Source organism: Peromyscus californicus, unplaced genomic scaffold, assembly GCF_007827085.1.
Source record: "Peromyscus californicus insignis strain IS unplaced genomic scaffold, ASM782708v3 Scaffold_4__1_contigs__length_199733344, whole genome shotgun sequence".
In the NCBI taxonomy this organism is placed as follows: domain Eukaryota; kingdom Metazoa; phylum Chordata; class Mammalia; order Rodentia; family Cricetidae; genus Peromyscus; species Peromyscus californicus.
In genome coordinates this window covers 93,560,778-93,584,627 of record NW_026294562.1, presented here as the reverse complement: position 1 = coordinate 93,584,627, position 23,850 = coordinate 93,560,778, and the positions used below count along the sequence as shown (strand labels likewise).

The window sequence follows — 23,850 nt, the reverse complement described above, 5'->3', positions numbered from 1 at the left end:
CCTAGGGGGGATCTTCCTGGAGCTAGATTTACAAGTGGTTGTGAACTGCCTGATATGGGTGCTAGGAATGGAACTCAGTTCCTCTGTAAGAATAATTAATGCTCTATAATCACTGCACCATCTCTCAGCATCTGTCTGTCTATCTGTCTGTCTGCCTCTGCCTCCCAAGTGCTACCATTGCCCGGCCTATTTATTTATTTTTGAGACAGGGTCTCCCATGTAGCCCTGTCTGGCTAGGAGCTCATCATGTAGACCAGACTGGCCTTGAACTCACAGAGATCTACTACTGCCCCAGAGTGCTGGAATTAGAGATGTGTGGTACCATGCCCAGCAAGGTTTGTTTGTTTGTTTTTGAGATAGGGTTTCTCTGTGTAGCCCTAGCTGTCCTGAAATTCCCTCTGTAGACCAGGCTGGCTTCGAACTCAGAGATCCTCCTGGCTCTGCCTCCTGAGTGCTGGGATTAAAGGCATGCACCACTGCCACCTAGCAATATTATTATTATTATATTACTATTATTATGTATTTATTTTATTTGTTTGTTGTTTGTTTACTTTCAAGACAAGGTTTCTCTATGTAGACCAAGCTGGTCTCAAACTCAGAGATCCACCTGCCTCTGTCTCCCAAGTGCTTGGGATTAAAGGCATCACACTCAGCTCTATATTATTATTTTTAAGTGTGTGTGTGTGTGTGTGTGTGTGTGTGTGTGTGTGTGTCTACATGTGGGTATCTGCACTTGAGTGTGTGAAATGCCCTCCATGGGGCCTGGGGAATGAACTCAAGCCCTCTGCAAGATCAGTATGTGCTCTAACTGCTGAGCCATCTTTCCAGCCCCACCTTTAGAAGAGTTTTTATGACTTGGGGAAAAGCATACTGTTGTGAGGTATTCATCAGAGAAGACTGCTCAGACGTGGGTTTAAGCCAATAGAAAGTCTTTCTTAGCTGGCCACAGGACTACACTGAGTGTTCAGGATCCCAGTGTAGCCCTGAGCCTTTCTTAGGGTGAGCACTTTTTTTTTTTAAAGATTTATTTATTGTGTATACAGTATTCTGTCTGCACGTATCTCTGCAGGCCAGAAGAAGGCACCAGATCTCATTACAGATGGTTGTGAGCCACCATGTGGTTGCTGGGAATTGAACTCAGGACCTTTGGAAGAGCAAGCAGTGCTCTTAACCTCTGAGCCACCTCTCCAGCCCCTCAGGGTGAGCTTTTAAGCCCAAAAACCATGTCCTGAATTGACATACCTCAGTTAACAAAAACAGTTAGCCAGAAGCAGAACTACAGAAGCCAAAAGGCAAAGTTAGTACATTTAGAGACTTTCCCGAACTCTGGGCTTTGATGGATTACGTTTTGTTTTAGTTTTGGCAGGTGGTGCTGTCTACATGCTGAGTTTTACAGCCTGAGTGGTACCTCCATTATGGAATCAGTTGTGCTAAGGTCTCAGGACCTACTAAGGGGTGGGGTCCTGTTACACATTATATAATCAAGTGAAAAAATCAGCAAGCAAAAGTACATATGTTGTTGAGCACCTAATCCCAGTTATGGAGATGAGCAGGAGAACAGAGTCAAGGCCAGCCTAGGATACATGAAGCCCTGTCTCAAAAATACTCCAAGATAAAAGTAATACAAACAAGATAATCCCTCCATTTTCCCTTTGTACACAGCAATGTACCAGGCTTTTTCTTTTGGGCCACCAACCAACTCCTAAATCATGACATGGAGACTTCTTATTAGTTATGAATGCTCAAGCATAGCTTAGGCTCATTTCTGACTAGCTCTCTTAACTTAAGTTAACCTGTTTCTCTTCATTGCCTTGGGCTTTTTACCTCTCTTTCCTTCTGTATATCTTATCTGCACTGCTTCTCCTGTCTGGCAGCTGCCTGGCTTCTGGCCCCAGGCATGTTCCTCTCTTTCGTCCTCGTTCTCACCTCCTCCGTCTCCTCTTGAGCCTAGATTCCTTCTCCTACTTATTCTCTCTGCCCACCAGCCCCGCCTTTCCCTCTCCTGCCTAGCTATTGGCTGTGCAGCTTTTTATTAGACCAGTCAGGTGCCTTAGGCAGGCAAGGTAAAACAGCAACACATCTTTTCATAATCAAACAAATGCAGCAGAAACAAATATAATACACCTTCACACAGTTAAAATAATATTCCACAGCATAAACAAATGTAACACATCTTTGCCCAGTTAAAACAATATTCCACCACACAATAGAGTACACACATTGGTTAGTCCCTATTGATAATGACAGGATTAAGAGAAGTAACTGAATGATGCTTAATTAATCCACAGGCCACAGAGGTGAATGTAGCTGACATTTCCTCTCAGTCTTGAAGGATGAGGAAGGGCCTTGCCAGGTGACTGGGCTTCTAGGTAGGAGTGCCAGGATGAAGGAGAGACACAGAGAATGAAGCCCGTTGGGACGTTAGGGGTGGTGGGAGTTCGGCGTGTGTGTAGGCCAGGCGGGCAGACCGGCTGGCTTGGCACAAAGTCATCAGTATTACTAAAGGCAGTTTCACTCACTTGCCAGGCTCATGCTTTCTAGTTCTGGGTTTCAATTCTGCAATAAACAAACTCCTGAAAAGTAGAGAGTTCTTATTTTTGTTGAGGCAAGAGTGGGAAATAGTAACAGGTGAGCAAACGAAAGAAGGGTATGTAGGAAGCCCCAGGCCACAGCAGTCAAAAGTCACAGGGGCTTGACGTGATGGTGCATACCTTTTGTTTGTTGTTTTTCTTTTTCAAGACAGGGTTTCTCTGTGGAGCCCTGGCTGTCCTGGAACTCACTCTATAGACCAGGCTGGCCTCAAACTCCCAGAGGGCTGCCTGTCTGTGCCTCTGAATACTAGGATTAAAGGCATGAGCTGTCACTGCCTGGCTAATGGTGCATACGTTTAATCCTAGCACTCTGGAGGCAGTCAGGTGGATCTCTGGGAGTTTGAGGCTGGCCTGGTCAACTTGGTGAGTTTGAGAACAGCCAGAGATACCTAATAGAAAGATCTTGTTTCTCAAAAGGCACGGGGGCCAGGGTGGGGGGGGGTGAGAGGGTGAGGGTGTCATTTAGTTTTGGCCCCTCTGATCCCAGTTCTGGAAAGGCCCTGGGGTAGTTGCTCTTGCTCAGTCACTGGCCCTGCTGTCTTCCTCCTTAGCAAACCAGTTCAGGGCACATCCTCCTCCTTCAGCGTTCTTGGTGCCATCTCCTGTGTGCCTAGGTCTCTGTGCTTGAGACACAGGCATTGCCATCCCTGTACCATCCGTTCCCTGTCTCTGAATCCCTGAATGCTGCGTGGCCCAGCAGACAGGCCCAGGGAGCTGGTGATGGAGGGCAGGGCTGTATTAGGAGCTGACCCTCTCTTCCTTCTTGATAAGGCAGGCTTTCCTCCCTCCCTTCTGGCTCCTTGGTACCAAGAGGTGACTAGGCAGAGCCTAGCTCCCTCCCTCCTCCCTTGAAGAAGCACATCCTTTTGCTTGTGTACCTCCAAAGCATTGCTTGTGAGAACCTGACTGGAGGGCCCCAGGGCAGGTTGGGTTTGGGGTTTAGTGAAAGCTGAAACTTTCAAGTGGTCAGAGGGGGCATGAGGGCTGAAAGGAAGCAATAGTCAGTGCAGAAAGTTCCAGCACAAGCAGAGGTGGAAGGCTTGGATCCTGGCTGGCACCCGAGTGAGTCTGGGTTGGGACAGGAGCCAGCGGCCCCCAGCTGCCTCAATGTTTGTGCAGTTGCTGTATCATCCTGGCACACCCAAGAGCTTACACATACCTTGGCTCACATTCTCCCAGCCCCGTGCAACGCGTCAGCAGCACACAAGTTCTGACCTTTCACCTTTTCCTCTGCACCAGGTGTGCATGCAAGCCTTCCTCAAGCCTAGACTCTGGCCCATGTGCAGATTCACACCTGCCTAAATTTCCCTTTGCCTGAAGACCTTAAGGCTCTCCCCCAGGTATAGTTTAAAAAAAAAAAAGAGCAGCTGGTCTCATGATAGGAGGAAGGGAACACAGAGGGTGGGATGGAGTAGATATCAGGTAGTGTGGGCAAATGGGAGCTGTCATTTGCAGAAGTCAGCGGAAGGGCCAGGCATAGTGATTCAACCTGTGGTCCCAGCACTTGGGAAGCTGAGGCAGGAGGACTGCTGCAAGTTCAAGGCCAGTTTGGGCTCCAGAATAAGGGCATGAGAACTTATTTAAAGAAAAGCCAGGTGTGATAACACACACTTGTAAACCCAGCAGCACTTGAGAGGTGGAGGCAGGAGGATCAGAAGTTCAAGGTCATCCTCAATTATCTAATGAGTCAGAGGCCACCCTGGCCTCTGATGCCTGAGACCCTAAGTCAAAAAGGAAGCGGGTGGGGGAGGGGCGGGAGAAAGATGGGGAATAAAGACAGAAGGACAACAGGAGAAAGAAACTTAAGAAGAAAGAGGAAGAACTTAGGGGTGTCCCATGTGCTTTCGCACACGAACTTGGCATAGGTGACAGGCTGAGTCTATTAAAAAGAATTAAATATAACCTTTACAAAGCCTTTGACGAAGTGTCCACACATTGCTAGTGCAGGTGAGAAGTCAATCCTTCCTCTCCCCTGTGAACCCAGACATGTCTCTAACTAGTACCAGATTTCACACATCCCCACAGCGACTCCTTCGCTGTTAGGAAAAGAGGCAAGTGGCTTGTTTTTCAGACCTTCTGTTGCTCTTGGCATTTATTCTGGCTCATTGGCCTCCACTCAGACCCTCTTGCAAGCACAAAAGCAATGGAATTTGGAGTGGAAAACAAAGGCAGACCAGAAGTCAATCTGTCAATCTCACATTCATCTCCAAGGAGCTCAGAACACTGCAGCTAATTCAACACACACCAGCCTCGGGCCAAAGATTTGCTTGAGACAAGCTCACATCAAGTCCTCAGAGCTCCATAGAGAAGCTCGTGCTTCCAAATCAACACTGAGCTTCCAAATCAACACTGAGCTTCCAAATCAACACTGAGCTTCTTCAGTTTTTTTCTTTTCTTTGTGTGTGTGTGTGTGTGTGTGTGTGTGTGTGTGTGTGTGTGTGTGTGTGTGCATGTGTGTGCAGGGTCTCTCTATGTAGCTCTGACTGTTCTGGAGCTCCCTATATAGACCAGGCTGGATTAGAACTCACAGAGATCCTCCTACCTCTGCCTCCTGAATGCTGGGGCTAAAGTTGAATGCCACCACACCCAGTTACTTTATTTTTTAGATTGTCATTTCATATAAAGTCCCACACCTATAATCCCAGCACTTGGGAAGAGGAGACAGGAAGATGGGGTGCTCATAGTCATCCTAGACCAGCCTGTGCTACATGAGACCTTGTCTCAAAAAAATTTTTTTTTCGTTGTATATATTTACTGTACATGGTACTATACTATACAAGGACAGAGTCATATAAGCGTGTATTTTGAACACTGAGTACATGTCCTCATAGTCCCTTCCCCACCTCACACCCCTCCCCCAACAGTCCCCTTTCTTTCCCTATCATAGGTACATACATGATTTTATACATCTAAAGAAAATCTAGAAACTGCACAAGAGAAACATACGTTATTAATTTACTTCATATTGCTTGTTGCATTCATTTTCCCCTGAAATGACAAAGTTTTTTTCTGCAGTACAGCTGAAAAAATTCCTTTGTGTATATGTACCCCATTTTCTTCATCCATTCCTATGTGACTGGGCACCCAGGCTAGTCCCATGACTTAGCTGTTATGAACAGTGCTGCAACAAACACACACGGGCAAGCATCTGTGCTATGTTGACGTAGAGTTTGCCAGCTGTGGTATAGCAGGCCACATGGTGAATCTGTTTTTACTTGTTTCTTTACTTGTGGGGCAGTGGTGGTGGTGGCTGCAACCGAGGAAGCACACGCCTTTGATCCCAGTACTAAAGAGGCAGAGCCAGGCGGATCTCTGAGTTCGAGGCCAGCCTGGTCTACAGAGTGATCCAGAACAGCCAGGGCTACACAGAGAAACCCTGTCTCTTAAAAAAAAAAAAAAAAAGAAAGAAATTTGCTTATTTTTATTTCATGTGTATGTATGTTTGTCTACTTGTCTATGCACGCAAGTGCATGCAGTGCTCTTGGAGGCCAGAAGTGGGCATCAGATCTCCTGGAACTGACTGCTGTGAGCTACCGTGTGGGTGCTGGGAGTCAGACCCCGGTCCTCTGCAAGAGCAACAAGTATTCTTAACCACTGAACCATCTCTCTAGTCCTATCATCTTTTTTGTTTGTGTGTTTGTTTTTCAAGACAGGGTTTCCCTTTGTAGTTTTGGTGCCTGTCCTGGAACACGCTCTGTAGACCAGGCTGGCTTTGAACTCACAGAAATCCGCCTGGCTCTGCCTCCCGAGTGCTGGGATTAAAGCCGTGTGCTACCACCACCCAACTGAAAAAAACTTTTTACATTCTGTTTTAGTTAGGGTTTCTACTGCTATGAAGAGACACCATGACCGTAGCAACTCTTACAAGGAAAACATTTAGTTGAGGTGGCTCACTTACAGTTTCAGAGGTTCAGTCTGTTATCATCATGGTGGGGAGCATGGTGGCGTGCAGACAAACAGGTAATAAGAAGTCCAGTGAGACACTGGGTGGTATCCTGAGCACAGGAAACCTCAAAGCACTCCCCCACAGTGACACACTTCCTCCAACAAAGCCACACCTCCTAGTAGTGCCACTCCCTGTGACATTATGGGGGCCAATTACATTCAAACTACCACACATTTTATTTATTTATTGTGTGTGTATATGTATGTCCAAGAACATGTCACAGTATACATGTGGGGGTCTGTGGTGGTATTTTACTTGTACTGAAATGTGATTTTAATTGTATGTTAATAAATAAAGTTGCCTGGGGGTCAGAGCTATTAGAGCCATAGCAAGTGCATGGCGGCGGTGGCGCATGCCTTTAAGGACCTGGAGGGCGGTACATTCAGGCAGTGACATGTTTGGGTTTACAACCAATGAGAAGGCAGAACAGAAAGACTATAAAGACATACACACAGGAAGTAGGTCCCTTTCGGAGAGCTCTCTTGGCTGAAGAGGATCGCTGAATCAGGAAGGGTGAGACTCTTAGCTCTGACCTCTTGGCTTTCTTTTCTGAATCGGCTCTGTGTTTCTTATTTAATAAGACGGTTGGTTACATCTACAGGGGTCAGAGGTCAACTTGCAGAAGTTGGTTTTCCCAATTAATGGATTCTAGGTGTTTAAAACCACCCTCCAGCCGGGCAGTGGTGGCACACACCTTTAATCCCAGCACTCAGGAGGCAGAGCTAGGCAGATCTCTGTGAATCTGAGGACAGCCTGGTCTACAGAGCGAGATCCAGGACAGGCACCAAAACTACACAGAGAAACCCTGTCTCAACCCCCCCCAAAAAAATAAATAAAAAGTAAAACCATCCTCCATTTCTGTAGTGGTCAGGATTAAACACAGGGCTTCATGCTAGGCAAGCACTCTACCAACTGAGTTATAAACCCAGACCTTAAATTAAGACAACTTTAAAGTACATTGGCGGAGGGGCTGGAGAGGTTCCTTGGCAGTTAAGAACCCTGGTTGATCCTCCAGAGGACCCAGGTTAGAGTCCCAGCACCCACATGGCAGCTCACAATCCTCTGTGACTCTAGTCTCAGGGGATCTGATGTCCTCTTCTGTCCTCCACAGATGTAAATGCAGGTAAAATACCTATAAACATTAAAAAAAAAAAATCCAGTGATGGAAACATCAGATGCTTGAGTTACAGTTGCAGCAAAGTGGAGAAATTTCTGTGTCAGGCCTCACATGCTGTCTGGTGACGTTCTTAGTTTTTAGATTGGTGGAAGCTAATGGTTTGCTGAGAATACATTTTTAAGGTTTGAATAGTCACAAGCTTAGGTCAGACATAGGGGTAGACAATGAATGGCTTTCAAAGGGACTAAAAATAGCCCAAGATAATTTGGCTCTTGTCTGTCTGCAACATTTTAACTCTCCGTAACCAGGAAGTTCAGTCATTTGGCCTTGTATTAATAGTCTGTTTCTCTTTCTCTCTCTCCCTCTCCCTCTCTCTCTGTCTGTCTCCTCCTCTCCTGTCTCTCCCTCCCTCCCTCCCTCCCTCCTTCCTTCCCTCCGTTTTTCCCTCCCTCTTTCCCTTCCTCCCTCCCTGTCTCTGTCTCTCTATCCTTCTCTCTCTTGGGAACTTCAGTACAGTAACAGTACTGTGCGACCATGTCCCCATAGCATAGCTGACTGGTCCAGATCCAGTAGCAGGCACTTGAACCAAGAGGGTTCCTCAGATCTCATGACAGGTAGCATGAAATCTCTGCCCTGGAGACCGACCAGGCCAGAGCAGATCCCTTTTTACAAATAAAGGTGGCGTTCAGGAGGGCCGGCAGCTGCTGGCTCTTGGCAACACTGAGGGTATCGGCTGCAGCCTGAGAGAGAAGCAGACACTGCACCCTGGATCTGTGCATAGCCCCCACTCAGGGGTTCCCTCTCATTCCTTTAGTACAAATTAGAAACCCAGAGGTTTCTGTTAAGGTTCCCAAAACTTCAACCATGCCAAGACCCAGATTGCTCAGTATCCCTCCATGTCAACAGGACCCATGAGGAGCTTGACATTGGGGACTATTGTCCCAATATTCAGCTTTGAAATTTCTCTTGTCAGAACCAGCACCTTCCTTCACAGGACACTCTATAAGAACCAGTGTCTGCCTGAGACAGCCCACAGCAGGAAAGAAAGCCAGGCATTTTCCTGGAGTGTCTTCAGAGGACAGGCATCTGTCTTGAACTCCACAAGTGACTCAGAGCCTTCTGAACAGCAAGCCTGTCAGTGCATCAAAGCAGTACCCATTTCTAAACATACACCCGACTCTGCTGACCTCAGTGACTCCTGCCAGCCCCAGGCGGGCAGCTGGGGGAGGTTCAACGTCCTGCTGAAGCCATCTGTAGTTCAGCCCTACATTAATCCACAGCTGAGCAACTCGGGACTTTAAAGGGAAAACAGGATAAGTATTCTTCCACTCGGCAGCCTGCTGACTAAACGGACATTCAGGACAGCTCACCACACCTTCATCTGGTCATAATGAATGCTGTGCACGTTTCCTCTTCTATCCAGGAGAGGAAACATCTGTTGGTCTTAATTATACCCTGCTATATGACAAGGGACAACATGTCTGAGTGAAGACAGGAGAATTTGGGTTAGAGAACACAAAGTTCAGTTTCACTGGTCTCCCCCCCCCTCTGTTTTTCTTTTTCTTTTCTTTTCTTTCTTTTTTTTTTTTTTTTGCATGAGCCTGTCACCTTTTATTGGACACTAGTTTTTAAGCCATGAAGACTCAGCCACAGTTGAATTCATGGATGGGAGTGGGGCAGGTGGTTATGCTCAGGTGTGCAGTGCCCTCCAGTGACCCTTCTTCAGTGGTTATGCTCAGGTGTGCAGTGCCCTCCAGTGACCCTTCTTCAGTGGTTATGCTCAGGTGTGCAGTGCCCTCCAGTGACCCTTCTTCAGTGGTTATGCTCAGGTGTGCAGTGCCCTCCAGTGACCCTTCTTCAGAGGTTATGCTCAGGTGTGCAGTGCCCTCCAGTGACCCTTCTTCAGTGGTTATGCTCAGGTGTGCAGTGCCCTCCAGTGACCCTTCTTCAGAGGTTATGCTCAGGTGTGCAGTGCCCTCCAGTGACCCTTCTTCAGTGGTTGTGCTCAGGTGTGCAGTGCCCTCCAGTGACCCTTCTTCAGTGGTTATGCTCAGGTGTGCAGTGCCCTCCAGTGACCCTTCTTCAGTGGTTATGCTCAGGTGTGCAGTGCCCTCCAGTGACCCTTCTTCAGTGGTACGTGCGTCACCGCTCATGTTTGAATTCCTTGTAAGAAATGCAGTAGCTGGCCAGGCGGTGGTGGTGCACGCCTTTAATCCCAGCACTCGGGAGGCAGAGGCAGGCGGATCTCTGTGAGTTCGAGGCCAGCCTGGGCTACAGAGTGAGTTCCAGGTGCAAAGATACACAGAGAAACCCTCTCTCAAAAAAACCAAAAAAAAAAAAAAGAAAGAAAAGAAAAAGAAAAGAAATGCAGCAGCTGAAAACCACGTAGGCTGCCGGCACCATGTTAATCCCTGAGATGCTGCCTTTCCGCACGTTGATGTACTTGTAATACCCGTCAGAACCTCTCTGAAAGGCTCCCACTATGCCACTGGGGGTGAAATTCCGAATCAATATCCAGCTTGGCAGCTCTCCAAGTTTAACCTCCATGAGCTTTTTATCCTTCAGTGGCATGAGGGACGACGCCATCTTGCAGTCCTGGTGTCCACCTCTCTCTCTCTTATATGTTTGGTTGTGAGCCTAGCCTTTAATGGCTGAGCCATCTCTCTAGCCCATGTCTCTCTCTTTCTGGAGACAAGGTCTCATATAGCTAAGGCTCAGTTTGTACTTGGTATGCAGCCAAGGGTGACCTTGAACTTCATTTTTAAAAAGATTTATTAAAGTATCACTTACGTGTATGTGCACATGTCTCTCTCTGTGTGGGTACCACATGCATGCAAGTGTCTCCAGAGGCCAGAAGAGGGATCAGATCTCCTTGAGTTGGAGATACAGGCAGTGTGAGTCACTGGACATGGGTGCTGGGAACCACCTCAAGTCCTCTGGAAGAGCAACAAGTACCCCCTAACTATTGAGCCATCCCTGCAGCCCTTACCTTGAACTTAGAACCTTCCCCATTCACCTCATAAGTCGACACTTCACACTCCAGACATGTGCCACCACTTCCATTTATACAGTGCTGGGATCAAACCCAGGACTCTGCACGTACCAGCTAGCACTCTGTCTACGGAACTAACGCAGCCCAAGGCCCTAGTTTTGTTTGTCTTTTTCTCAATGCTACAGATCCGATTCACTGCTATGGGTGTTCTCAAATACCCACCGTGGCAAGCTCTCTGTCACTGAGCTGCACCCCCCCTCAGAAAATTCAGTTCTGATCCTGTCAAGTTTAAGTCCACTAGGATTTTGAGAAATCAGCTATATAAGGCCTGGGGCTCAATTTCATATGTATCACTGGCATGTGGGGAATTGTTGAGTGTGAGATAGACTGAGAAGGATTTGTAATGAGACAGATATAGCCAGGACAGAGCCCTAAGAAAGGCATTGTTTAGAGCATTGATGGGGAAGAGGAAATGGGTAGTGGTGGTGGACAAAGAGCATCCAAGGAGCTGGAAGGACATCCGACCTGAAAAACCAAACCTTCTTCTGCCCCAGGAGGTAACACAGCCTGCAGTAATGTTCCTCTGCGAAACAGAACATAGAGCAGACACCCAGTTCGTCTAAACATCTCTCTCTCTTCCCGTGTGTGTGTGTGTGTGTGTGTGTGTGTGTGTGTGTGTGTGTGTGTGTGTGCGCGCGCGCGCGCGCATGAGTACTCCTGCCATGGTGGCTGTGGAGGTCAGAGGACAATTACAGGAATCAGTTGTAGTTGTCTCCTGCCACCATGTGGAACACAGGATGACAAGCCGGTGGCCTGGAGTTGGGCTCATGCCTGATCTGCTTGAGAAACACTAAGGAGGCCTAGAGGGGTGTTCAAGGAGTAGGAGGTCAGAGAGATGATGGGGCAGGTGACCTGGGGTCTTTAGGGCCAAGGAACACGATAGCTTTTAGATCTGATAGATGGGGAAACCACAAAGGTTTTAAGGATAGGACTTCCAAGAACTGACTTCCTATTTTATGTATTTACTGTTTTTTCCCCCCTTCGGGGCTGAGAGTTAATAAGACAGACTCTTCTGTTGCCCAAGCTGGACTTGAACTTGTTATGTAGCTGATAATGACCTGAAATTCTGGATCTTCCTGCCTCCACCTGAGATCGCAGGCATATGCCACCATGTCTGGTTTTGCTTATGGTTTTTATTTCTTTTTTGTTTTGTTTTGTTTTTTGAGATAGGGTTTCTCTGTGTAGCTTTGCGCCTTTCCTGGAACTCACTTGGTAGCCCAGGCTGGCCTCGAACTCACAGAGATCCGCCTGGCTCTGCCTCCCGAGTGCTGGGATTAAAGGCGTGCGCCACCACCGCCTGGCGTTCTTTGTTTTTTTGAGACAGGGTTTCTCTGTGTAACCTTGGCTGTCCTGGAACTTGCTCTGTAGACCAGGCTGGCCTTGAACTCACAGAGATCCACCTGCCTCTGCCTCCCACGTGCTGGGGTTAAAGGCGTGCACCACCACACCTAGCTCCAATTTATTTTTATTTATTTTATGTGTATGTGTGTGTGGGGGGCACTCTACTCTTGTCAAGGAGCAGGTAGCATGTGTAGAGGTCAGAGGACGACTTTCCAGAGGGGACTTTCTTTTTCTATAAGGTGGGTCCTGAGTTAAATTCAGGTTGTCAGGCCTGGCAGCAAGCACCATTACCCACCGAGCCATCTTGTCAGCCCCCTTCAGTGCGTGTGCGTGTGCATGTGCGTATGCATGTGTGTGTTTTGAGACAGGGTCTCATGTAGCTCAGGCTGTTCTCAAACTTGTTATATAGCCAAAGCTGGTCTTGAACTCCAAATCCTCTGCCTCCACCTCACTGGTCTCCCTAGTGCTATGGTTACAGGTGGGTTTTGCTTTTGTTTTCCTTTTCAAAAGAGAAGAGTTAAGATAACCTGAGCAAATGATTGATTTGCTATTAACTGTTAGCAGCCTCACCCCCACTTGCATTCATGTTAGCTGGGCGGCGGCAGTGGCGGTGCGGTGCACATGCCTTCAATCCCAGCATCGGGAGGCAAAGGCAGGCAGATCTCTGTGAGTTTGAGGGCAGCCTGGTCTACAGTGAGTTCCATGACAACCAAAGGTACACAGAGAAACCCTATCTTGAAAAACCAAAATACTTAACAAATAGCGCCCCCCTCCATGTGTATGTATGTATGTATGTGTGTCTGTGTGTCTGTGTTTTAGAAGAGCAAATGGAGAACAGTGGTCAATTAATTTGAGACATTCAAGTGTTTAAAATTCTTTCCATTTATTTATTTATTTTGTGGGGGAAGTGGAGTAAGGGGTATATGTGTCCCATGGCATGTGTATGGAGGTCAGAGGACCACTTGCTGGAGTCTGTTTTCTCCTTTGACCATGTGGACCATCGCACTGGCCCTTAGACTTTCAAATTTGAGGTGGCTATTAGATATTTATGTAGAAGTCATGTATACAGATGAATCTGAGTGTGGAGTTCAGAACAGAGGTTGGATTAAGGATTTTATTTGAAGATTGGTAGAGTATCCATGCCATTTAAATCCACAAAACCAGAGACTGGAGAGACAGATGATCCGGCAGTTTGGAGCATGTACTGCTCTTGCAGATGACCAGAGCTTGGTTCCTAGCACTTAGGTTGGGCAGCTCAGAACTGTTTGTAACTCCAGCTCCAGGATATATGACGCCCTCTTCTGGCCTCTTTGGACATTCCCCTCACATGCACATACACAAACACATATACAAATAATTAAACTCATTTAAGACTTTTTTCTTTTGCTTTGATGACCCTTTCCTTCGCTGAACTGTGACAGTATTTCCATTCATATGTAGAAAAGGATTGAGCATATTGAAGATGAAGTTAACACTTTGTGTCTGGCTGACTACCTTTTGGAAGAGGACTGGGTGAAGTGATTTTTTTGCCATGTCACCTCCCTCTGAGGTTGTTTATATTAGATCAATTAAGATAAAAGATATTTGACTATATCACTTCAGCCTAATGAATTTATCACTGTTTTTCAAAGTATTGTACACAGGCCAGACAGAATCAGTGGGTACTCTTGTCTCAGGGATATTGTTACACTTTCTGTTCCCTCTGCCTGAAGCACTCTTTCGTCAGGTTGAAGTAGACCTCTCTGCTCATTTCCTCCATCTTTTAGCTCAGATCTCATCTTAACTGAATTAACCCTCTCCCCTAGAACTAACATTCTAGTAGCATGTTTCATCTTTCACTGTTATGAATTCCTCTTAACCCTCCAATATAGACAGCAGATCTCTAGGAGTTCTAGGTCTGGTCTATATAGTGAGTTCCAGGCTAAGCCAGGGCTACGTAGTGAAACCCTGTTTCAAACAAAGAAAATGTCCCACAGCCATGCAATCCCTCTTCCCAGGTGACTCAAGTCAGCACAAACTGTATGGTAGCAGCTTTTTTTTTTTTTTTTTTTTTTTTTTAGTTTTTTTGAGACAGGGTTTCTCTGTGTAGCTTTGCGCCTTTTCCTGGAACTCACTTGGTAGCCCAGACTGGCCTCGAACTCACAGAGATCCGCCTGGCTCTGCCTCCCGAGTGCTGGGATTAAAGGCGTGCACCACCACCGCCCGGCGGTAGCAGCTTTTTTTGTTTTTGTTTTGTTTGTTTGCTGTGCTGAAGACCTACACCAGACTCTCAAGCATTATACCCTCCCCTCCCCCCAACTCAGGATGGATAGCTGGGAACTCACTATGAGACTGAGCCTGATCTTAAACCCCTAATTTGCCTGCCTCCACCTTCCTATTAAGCTAAGTGGTTAAAAGCACTGGCTGCTGTTTCAGAGGACCTGGGTTCAATTCCCACATCCAGATGGTAGTTCGCAGCTGTTTGTAATTCTAGTTTCAGGGAATCCAGTGCCTTATTCTGGCCTCCCTGTGTACCAGGCACTGCTCAGACATACATGCAGGCAAAACACTCATACAAATAAAATATTTTAAAAAGCACACTTTTGCAAGAGCTAGAGGGGCATCTCAGTGATAGCTTGCTTGTCTAGCTTGCATAAGGCCCTGAGTTTGATTTTTAGCAACACACACACACACACACACACACACACACACACACACACACACACGCACGCGCACACACACACACACACACTTTTTTTTTTTTGCTGCTGTGGCGGATATAAAGTACTATGCCAGGATTGTTTTGAGTTGAAAATTTCTAATTCTCAATGACAACGAACATTTCCCTATCTACATAGCCTTCCATGTTTAGCAATTGGTTATATATATATGGATTTGCTGTTGTTTGAGATGGTCTCACTCAATAGCTCTTGTTAGCCTGGTACTCACTGTGTAGCCTGCCCTGGCTTGAACTCTGGGCTAATCTCCTGCCTCAACCTCCTGAGTGCTGAGATCATAGGCATTAGCCAGCACATTCTGTATTTGTGTCTGTTGTTTTACTAGTGAAAGTACAGATTCATTACATGTCAGAGTAGAAAGCATAGAGCACGTTCCACAGAATGGGAGTGGGTTTCAACAAATGTAGCTCAAGAGTCTATTTAAAAAACTATCAAATTATCATTAGGGGCTGGAGAGCTAGTTCAGTGGTTGAGAGCACTGGCTGCTCTTCCCTGGGACCCTGGCTCAATTCCCAGCACTCATTTGGTAGCTCACAACCATCTGTAACTCCTGTCTCAGGGGACTCTAACACCCTCTTTTGCCCTCTGTGGGCATTGCATGCATATGGTGCTCACACAGGCAGACTAAATACCAATACACATAAAATAAAAACAAAGAGGGGGGGTATAGTTTTGAACTCCTGATCCTCCTGTCCCTACACCTCTGGTGCTGGGTTTATCAGTGTGTGCTGCCCACCCATCTTATTGGATTTTTGTTAATGTTTTTGAGACAGGGTCTTGCTGTGTAGCTCAGGCTGGCCCCAAACTCAAACTCTGTCTCTAGATTCCAGCCTTCCACCACGATCTCTGGTGTTTTTATGTATAAAGCTTTACTCATTTGAGGTATTCTTTGCTTGAATTTTGGTGGAGACATTTCTCTCAAGCAATTACTACTGTCTTTTAAAAGCCCTGTTGATTGTTTATAGTTTTGAATTCCTTTGTAATTTTTTGTTATATTGAGAATTCCAATATTTATCCACAAATGTAACTTTTACTCTCTTTGATATTGGGTGCCTATGTCTTTAAAATATTAACCATTTTAATCCCTAGGAGTTCATTTGATGTATGATACGGAACTCAGCATTTTTTCCCTCGAAGTCTTATTCATTTCCTAGAGCATTCCTGCGGGAGCTAACCCTCCTTACAGCCATATTTGGAAATATTACTTCACACTGACTGGCCTGATCAAGTTTGTGTACATTTGCTCAGTCTCATTCCTTTCGGTTGATCTCAGCTTCTATTTTTGGCTAGAGTCTTAGATCCTGCTGAGCAAGGTCAAAAGGATCGTCTCGCCCCCTGCTGGCGCCCGTGGTCCTGGGAAGACCGGACAAAAGCCACCACGTGGTTCACATCCTGGTCTAGGTACTCCTTGGAACCTCAGGCTTGCTGGGCAAAGGCCCCACCCCTGATCAACCCTTTCATAGGCTTCCTTCTGCTCAGGTCTAGAGCTTCCCTGGTGCCAAATCTCCAGCACCAGGTAAAACTGGTTTGGCTTTGCTGTAGGGTGGGCTGTCCCTGCTAGATCGAGGGTACCTGGCCCTGGACGCTGCAAAGTAGCTGTGCGGGGCTAAGCTCAGAGCGCTGTCCCTCTTCCCACTTCCCAGGCCCCTATTTTATCTTTGCACGGACTTGACTGCATCCTTTTCTGCCGAGGAATTATAATTGAAACACTCGGCTCAGAGGTGAGAAACACGGTCTGACACATATTCAACGTCCGTTGATTGTCGCATAAGGAGCTAGCCTTGGGAACCTAGAGTAAGGTTTGGTGGCCAAAGTCACAGTGACATGCAGAGGGTCTCAGGGGATGGAAGAAAGGCACGATGGACAGAATTGGGAAGCACGATCCTGTAGATGCCAAGGCTAGGTTATACACCACTTCCCCTAGCCCGGGCCGCCCAGGATGCATATGCGCAGCCGCAGTCCCGTAGCGGGGCCGAGCGTTCCCAGCAGAGGGCACTCTAGGGCAGGACATCCCACAGGCTCACCCCGGGTGACCTAGGGGCTGCACCTGCGGCCTGGGTTTTGCTAGCTACTGTTTAATCACGCCCTGACATCCCGTGTCTGGAAAACCAAGACATAATCTATTCAAGAATACAACTTAGAGACAGGTAAGAATGGCTGCAACATTCAGTGAAAACAAAACAAGTGGGGACGGCCAGGCTCTGCTACACAGTGAATTTGAGGCCACCCTGAGCTACGGAGGACACTCTCAGAACAAACCCTCCAAGTCCCGTTGTCTCTCTGGCCCTGAAGCACTAGAACCCTAGGCCCTAGGATCATGCTTGTTGGGCTTAAGGACTCACTAATTGCCTCTCCTAGCCCTGCCCTCTGTGGTGTGAACACACATAACTAGTCTTTGAAGGCAGTATTTCTTTCTTTTTAATTATAATTTATTTATTTTATGTGCATTGGTGTCTTCCTGAATGTATGTCTGACGAGGGTGTCAGATACCCTGGAACTGGAGTTACAGACAGTTGTGAGCTGCCATGTGGGTGCTCGGAGTTGAACCATAGTCCTCTGGAAGAGCAGCCAGTGCTCTTAACCGCTGAGCCATCTTGCCAGCCCTGAATGCAGTATTTCTTTTTAATGAATTCCTATTTATTTATTATGTCCTGTAAACTGACTTGGAAAGTACCGTTCATTCTAAGATTTATTTATTTAAGCGCATCAGGGGTCCTTCACCTGGGGCCTGACTCAAGTAGAATGGTCAGGATCCAGGGTGGCTCATGAAATACTGGGAGCTGTTTCAACTTTTTAGGCAGATAAGCAATATTTTTGGAAAGAAGTCCAGTAGTTTTTCTGATTACTAAAGAGTTCATAGGTTTAGTTTGCAGGTCTAAGGGCTCGGAACAAATGCCTCAGTGATTAAGAGCACTTACTGCTCTTCCAGAGGACCCACTTCAGGAAGCTCAACACTGTCTGTAAGTCCAACTCCATGGAAGTCAAGGCTCTGTTTTGGCCTCAGTGTAAACATACACGAGTTAAAAATAAAAATAAATCTTAAGAGAAAGAAATGCAGGCTGGATATAGCTGTGCCTTTAACCCTACCACTATGGTGGCAAAAGCAGGCAGATCTCTGTGAGTTCCAGGCCCACCAGAGCTACGTAGTAAGACTCTGAAAAGAAAAAAAAAAAATCCAGGTCTCAAGTCAGTGCTGGGCTAGGAATGTATGACCATAACACATAGCCCAGATGTGTCGGCACATGTCTATAGTGGAGAGGTGGAATATATGGGCTGATCCAAAATTCAAGGTTTTCTTTGGTTACACAGCCACTTTGAGAACTTGCTTCTAAATAAATAAATTGCAAGTGAAAGGAAATAAAAATTAATGTTATAAATTCAAAACTCCTCAGAAAAGGACCAGACCTGGAATGAGACCTGACCACTCCAGGTAGAGTTATGCGAAGTCCCTAGAGCCTGGGCTCCACCCTCTTTCCTTACAGATGTCCTCATCTCCACCCAGGAAAACTCCGAGGCACGGTTTTTTTCCTTTTAAAGCCATGTTAGGCTCAAGTAAATGTACTTCTGCATTTTCGGTATTTAAATAGAAATCCCTCTCTGGTGGGTTTTCCCCCGAGTTAGTCATGCGAATGCTCCATGCCTCACTTACCACTAAGTTTCGGGTGCCTGGGCAGTTCTTTTGCACGGGTCCTGCTCACGACCCTTCCCCACCTCCTCGCATTGGAGTCCCTAGGGAAACGTGAATGCTGACTTCAATGGGCTGGGATTTCCCTCAGAGTGCCTGGGGGATTAAAACGTGTAATTTTTATGGTACAGAAAAAGAGAAAACACAGGTTGTTCTAATTGTGAAGAAAAAGGCACCGAATCTCTTTTATAGGTTTAGCACAATAACTTGTTTCTTTTTTTAAGATTTATTTATTTTATTTTATATGTATGTAAGTACACCATGTGTGTGCATGGTGCCTGTGGAGGTAAGAGGAAAGTGTTGGAGTCCCCGGAACTGGAGAGAGATGAATGTGAGCAGCCGTGTGGCTGCTGGGAATAGAACCTGGGTCCTTTGCAAGATCAGCAAATGCTCTTAATTGCTGACCCGTGTCTCCAGCCCCAACGGCATTGTTTCTAACATAGATTTTCCTATGCATGCATACTTTGCCTTGCTAAAATCATATTGGAACATAACTCTATGTTAGGAACAGATCTGTCTTACAGTCTCTACCTTTTTATAATATGTTGCAAGCATTTGTGTGTGTTTGTGTATATGCATGTATATGTATTCGCGTTCATGTATGGGATTGTAAGAGCCTAAGGTTAAAGTTCCTCTCCACTTTAAATAAATAGCTGAATAAAAAATAAATAAAGACAAAGTCTCTTACTGACTCTGGAGCTTGCAGTTTTGACTAGACTTGACTGGCCAGGAGCCTCCAGGACCTGCCCTTCTCTGCCTTCCCCTAGCCCTGGGATTATAAACCTGTGCTGCCACACCCAGCTTTTTAAGGGTCCCTGGAGATCTGAATTCAGATTCTCAAGTTTGCACAGAAGCACCTTACTTACTGAGCCATCATATCAGTCGTCCCCACAAGCAGTTTTCCGAGATCCACCTGCCTCTGCCTCCCCAGTGCTGGGACTGAGGGCATGTGCCACCATGCCTGACTGCTTATTTATTTGAAGACTGGGTCTCATCCCCAGATGGTCTCAAACCCCCTGTATAGACAAATGATCTTGAATTTCTTTGGTTCCTTCTGCCTCCACTCCCTCAGTGCTGGGATGCAGGAGTGTACCGTTACACTCAGTTTAGGTGGTACTGGCACGAGCCAAGACCTCCGAGCGACTCTGTCAGCAGAGCTGCACCCCCAGCCTTATAATTAGTGTGTTAAATACTTGCATACTTTTCCACCATACAGCACACTTCATCATTTCCCTTTGTTGCACATTTTTGCCTGGGTTTCCTGTGTGTGTGTGTGTGTGTGTGTGTGTGTGTGTGGTGTCATGAATATTATGTCCAGAGAATTTACACTGAGATTTCTCCTTTTCCTAGGCCATGTTCCATATTCCGATGACATAATGAATTCTCTTCAGAAGCCACATTTGTTGTGTTCATCCATTTAGCAGCTGTTTAGTGAATATCAACTACTTGCCCATGATTGCTTCAAGGATTCAGAAATGGATAAGAGAGAGTCTATCACTGTGGGGCTCGCAAGTCAACGGAGAGTGAATGGATTTTTGTGTGAAGTAGTTGAGAAGGCCATTTTGATAAAGTGACATTGGACCAGAGACATGAAGTATAGGGATAACCTTTTCTTTTTTTTTTTCCCCAGAGCTGAGGACCAAACCCAGGGTCTTACGCTTGCTAGGCAAGCGCTCTACTACTGAGCTAAATCCCCAACCCCCGGATAACCCTTTTCAAATCCAAGAAAGTGCCTTCTAGACAAGGAGAAACACGTGCAAAGGTCCTGTGGTAGGAATGTGCTTGAAGTGATGGAGGCAGTCAGTGTGACAGGAGTTGAGTGGGTCAGGACAAGTGAAAAACCTGGGATATGACTAGAGAGAGTTATCTGGGATGGGGCCGCATCCCGTGGGGCCTTTAGTAGGCTTTTACTCTGAGATGAAGGAGCCAGGAAAGGATTTGCAGCTGGGGGTGGTGTGGGGTACATGCCTATAATCTCAGCACTTGGGAGGTGGAGGCAAGAGGATCAGAAGTTCAAGGCTAGCCTCTGCTATGTAGCAATTTCGTACCTAGCCTGGGCTACATGAGACCCTGTTTCAAAAACAAAACAAAACTGGTAAAAACTAAAAATAACAATGACAACCAACAACAAAAGGTTTTGATTGGGGATAATATATTTTAATTTTACTCTTAAGAGTCAGTTTAGGTGAAGGGGGGACAGCTGGAGAGAGGGCTCCTCAGGAGTTAAGAGCACATAATGTTCTTTCTGAGGACCCAAGTTTGGTTTCTAGCAACCATGTTCAGTGGTTTAAACCCACCTGTGTGCTGTGGGATGGTCTGTATGTCAAGTGTGTTGCTGATTGGTCAATAAATAAATCACTGATGGCCAGTGGTCAGGCAGGAAGTATAGGCGGGACAAGGAGGAGAATAAAGCTGGGAAGTGGAAGGCTGAGTCAGAGAGACACTGCCAGTCGCCACGATGACAAACAGCATGTGAAGATGCCGGTAAGCCACGAGCCACGTGGCAAGGTATAGATTAAGAGAAATGGATTAATTTAAGATATAAGAACAGTTAGCAAGAAGCCTGCCACGGCCATACAGTTTGTAAGCAATATAAGTCTCTGTGTTTACTTGGTCGGGTCTGAGCGGCTGTGGGACTGGCAGGTGACAGAGATTTGCCCTGACCGTGGGCCAGGCAGGAAAACTCTAGCTACAGGTGTGACTACAGCTTCAGGGACCTAATGCTCTCTTCTGGCCTCCATAGGCATCTGCACTCATGTACACACTCATGTACACATACTCACACACAAACTCAGACGAACAGTCAGGCACACACCACACACACACACACACACACACACACACACGAACAAACAAAAATAAAATAAGGGCTGGAGAGGTGGCTCAGAGGTTAAGAGCACTGGTTGTTCTTCCAGAGGTCCTGAGTTCAATTCCCAGCAACTACATGGTGGCTCACAACCATCTGTAGTGAGATCTGATGCCGTCTTCTGGTGTGCAGGGATACATGCAGGCAGAACACTGTATACATAATAAATAAATCTTAAAAAAATAAAAATAAAATAAAATTTAGCTGGATGGCACATGCCTTTAATCCAAGCACTCAGTAGGCAGAGGCAGGTGGATCTCTGAGCTGAAAGCCAGCCTAGTCTACTGAGCGAGTTCCAGGACAGCCAGGGCTACACAGAGAAACCCTGTCTTGAACACCCCCCTCCCTGCACCTCCCCCAAAATAAAAAATAACTAAAAAGTAAATAAATTAAAATAAAATTTAAAAATTGTTTTAAAAAAAGAATCAAAGCGAGATCCAGGACAGTCAGGGATACACAGAGAAAACCTGTCTCACCAAAAAAAAAAAAAAAAAAAAATCAGGTTATTGGAATTGCTTTTGGATTTGTTTGTTTTGACTTGTTCTGTTTGGCTTATTGTGTTTTGTGGAGAGAGATGGGGAATTATAAGTTTATTTTAGACAGACAGATTGAAGATGGCCGTTGGATTGCTAAGTCAAGTAGGTGTTTGGATTTAAGTGTCTGAAATTTAGAGGAAGGTGCTGTTAAGGTTTGAACCTGAAATGTCCCCCATACGCTCATGATTTGGATATTTTGAAGGCCGTGGAGCTCTTAGGAGATGGGGGCTGCTTAGCAGATGTATTCACTCGAGGTAGGCACTTTATGCTTCCTGTCTGCCATGATAGGAACAGCCCACTGCCTCAAGCTCCTGCTGCATGCCTACCCTGCTTTGACGAGCCGAAATCCCTCTGCAACCCGGAGGCAAGGCCAACCCTTCCTCCATATGTGGTTTCTGTCAGGTGTTTTGGTCACGAGGACACAGAAGCGAAGGTGAACACACAGACTTTGGAGCTGTCCGTGAAGATAGGCTGTTTAGAGCGTGAGATGGCAGGAGGTCTACCCAGGCCTCTTGCCACGCTCTTTCATCGGGCCGTCTGCTTGGCAGCTCCACTCAGCTGTTCAAAAGACAGTCCAGGGGCTGGAGAGATGGCCCAGGGGTTAAGAGTACTGACTGTTCTTCCAGGGGACCCGGGTTCAATTCCCAGCACCCACATGGCGGCTCACAACTATCTGTAACTCCAGTTCTAGGGTACCAAAACACCAATGTACATACAATAAATAAATTATTAAAAAAGAAAGACAGTCCAAGCTCTCATGTCCAAATATGAACATCTGACCTTCACTGCCCCAGACAACCCCATGCGCACGCACCCCTGCACACCCTCCCCACTCAGCAGATGACAGCCATTCTTTTCGCTGACACCTACAGAGTCCGACTTTACTTTTTCTCTCACTTCCCACAACTCCGTGAGAGGATCCTGTGGGTCCTGCCTTCAGAATATATGCAGCGTGTCTTCCAACCCCACCTCGCCGCGGCCATACCAGTCAGCTGTCATGAGTTCATTCTTGCTGGGCCACAACAGCGGCTTCCCCACACTTCCCTTTCCTCCTGCCCATTCCTGTTCTTAGCACACTAGCCAGAGTACTTCTTAAAATGTGTCAGATCCAGCCCCTCCTCCAGGCCAATCCTCTAACCTCCGCCACACGGACCAGAGCCTGCACTCCTGGCCTATCTCCGGTCTTCTCGCTGTGGTTCTCTTGGTTCCAGCAACCTGGGTTGTCTTGTCTAACGCCTGCCAGACACATTTCTGTTTCTTCACCATCCTCAGACTGTTCATATGACTTTCTTTTGGTGCGTGTGTGTGTTATGTTTGTGTACATGTTCATGTGTGTGTGTACACACATGTGTGAATACATATGTGTGGAAGCCCGAGATCAACACTGTCTTCCATCTTCCCCAGTCATTCTCCATGTTATTTTCGGAAACAAGGTTTCTCACTGACCCTGGGCCTTCTTGACTGACTGGACTAGCTGGCCAGCAAGCTCTGGGGAATCCTCCTGTCTCCACTTCCCCAGTGCTGAGATTACAGCTTTGCACCTGTACACCTGGCTTTTGTTTTGTTTTTTTGAGACAAGGTTTCTCTGTATAGCCTTGGCTGTCCTGGAATTCACTTTGTAGACTAGGTTGGCCTTGAACTCACAGAGATCCACCTGCCTCTGCCTCCCGAGTGCTAGGATTAAAGGCATGCGCCACCACCCCCCGGCTGCACACCTGACTTTTTGTAGAGTCCTGGGGATCAGAATCTGGTCTCAGCTTGCATGGGGAGCACTCGCTAACTGAGCTGTCCACCAGCCAGCCCCCATCTGACTTTTTTGGTGAGACTGCCTCTGCCTCTATTTAATCCGATTGTTTTAACCCCTGCTCTTGCTTTCTTAGATTGAACTCGTCTTTGTTACGTACATTTCCACTTGACAACACATATATGAGGCATGTATCCAAATATGAGTTCAGCAGCCGCTTGCTGGCCAAATCTTAGTTTGTCTTTTTCGTTTGCT

At 46.6% G+C, this 23,850-nt stretch overlaps 1 protein-coding gene across 1 annotated transcript; it reads right to left on the bottom strand.

Annotated features, from left to right (window-relative positions):
• Positions 1-9,796: 9,796 nt before the first annotated feature.
• On the bottom strand, positions 9,797-10,226 carry LOC128095637 (ATP synthase subunit f, mitochondrial-like). Its single transcript, XM_052714798.1, has 2 exons — positions 10,032-10,226; positions 9,797-9,839 (listed from the first exon to the last, which is right to left on the bottom strand). The coding sequence occupies exons 1-2, from the start codon at positions 10,223-10,225 to the stop codon at positions 9,797-9,799; spliced, it is 237 nt and encodes a 78-aa protein (XP_052570758.1). The 5' UTR covers position 10,226.
• Positions 10,227-23,850: the final 13,624 nt, after the last annotated feature.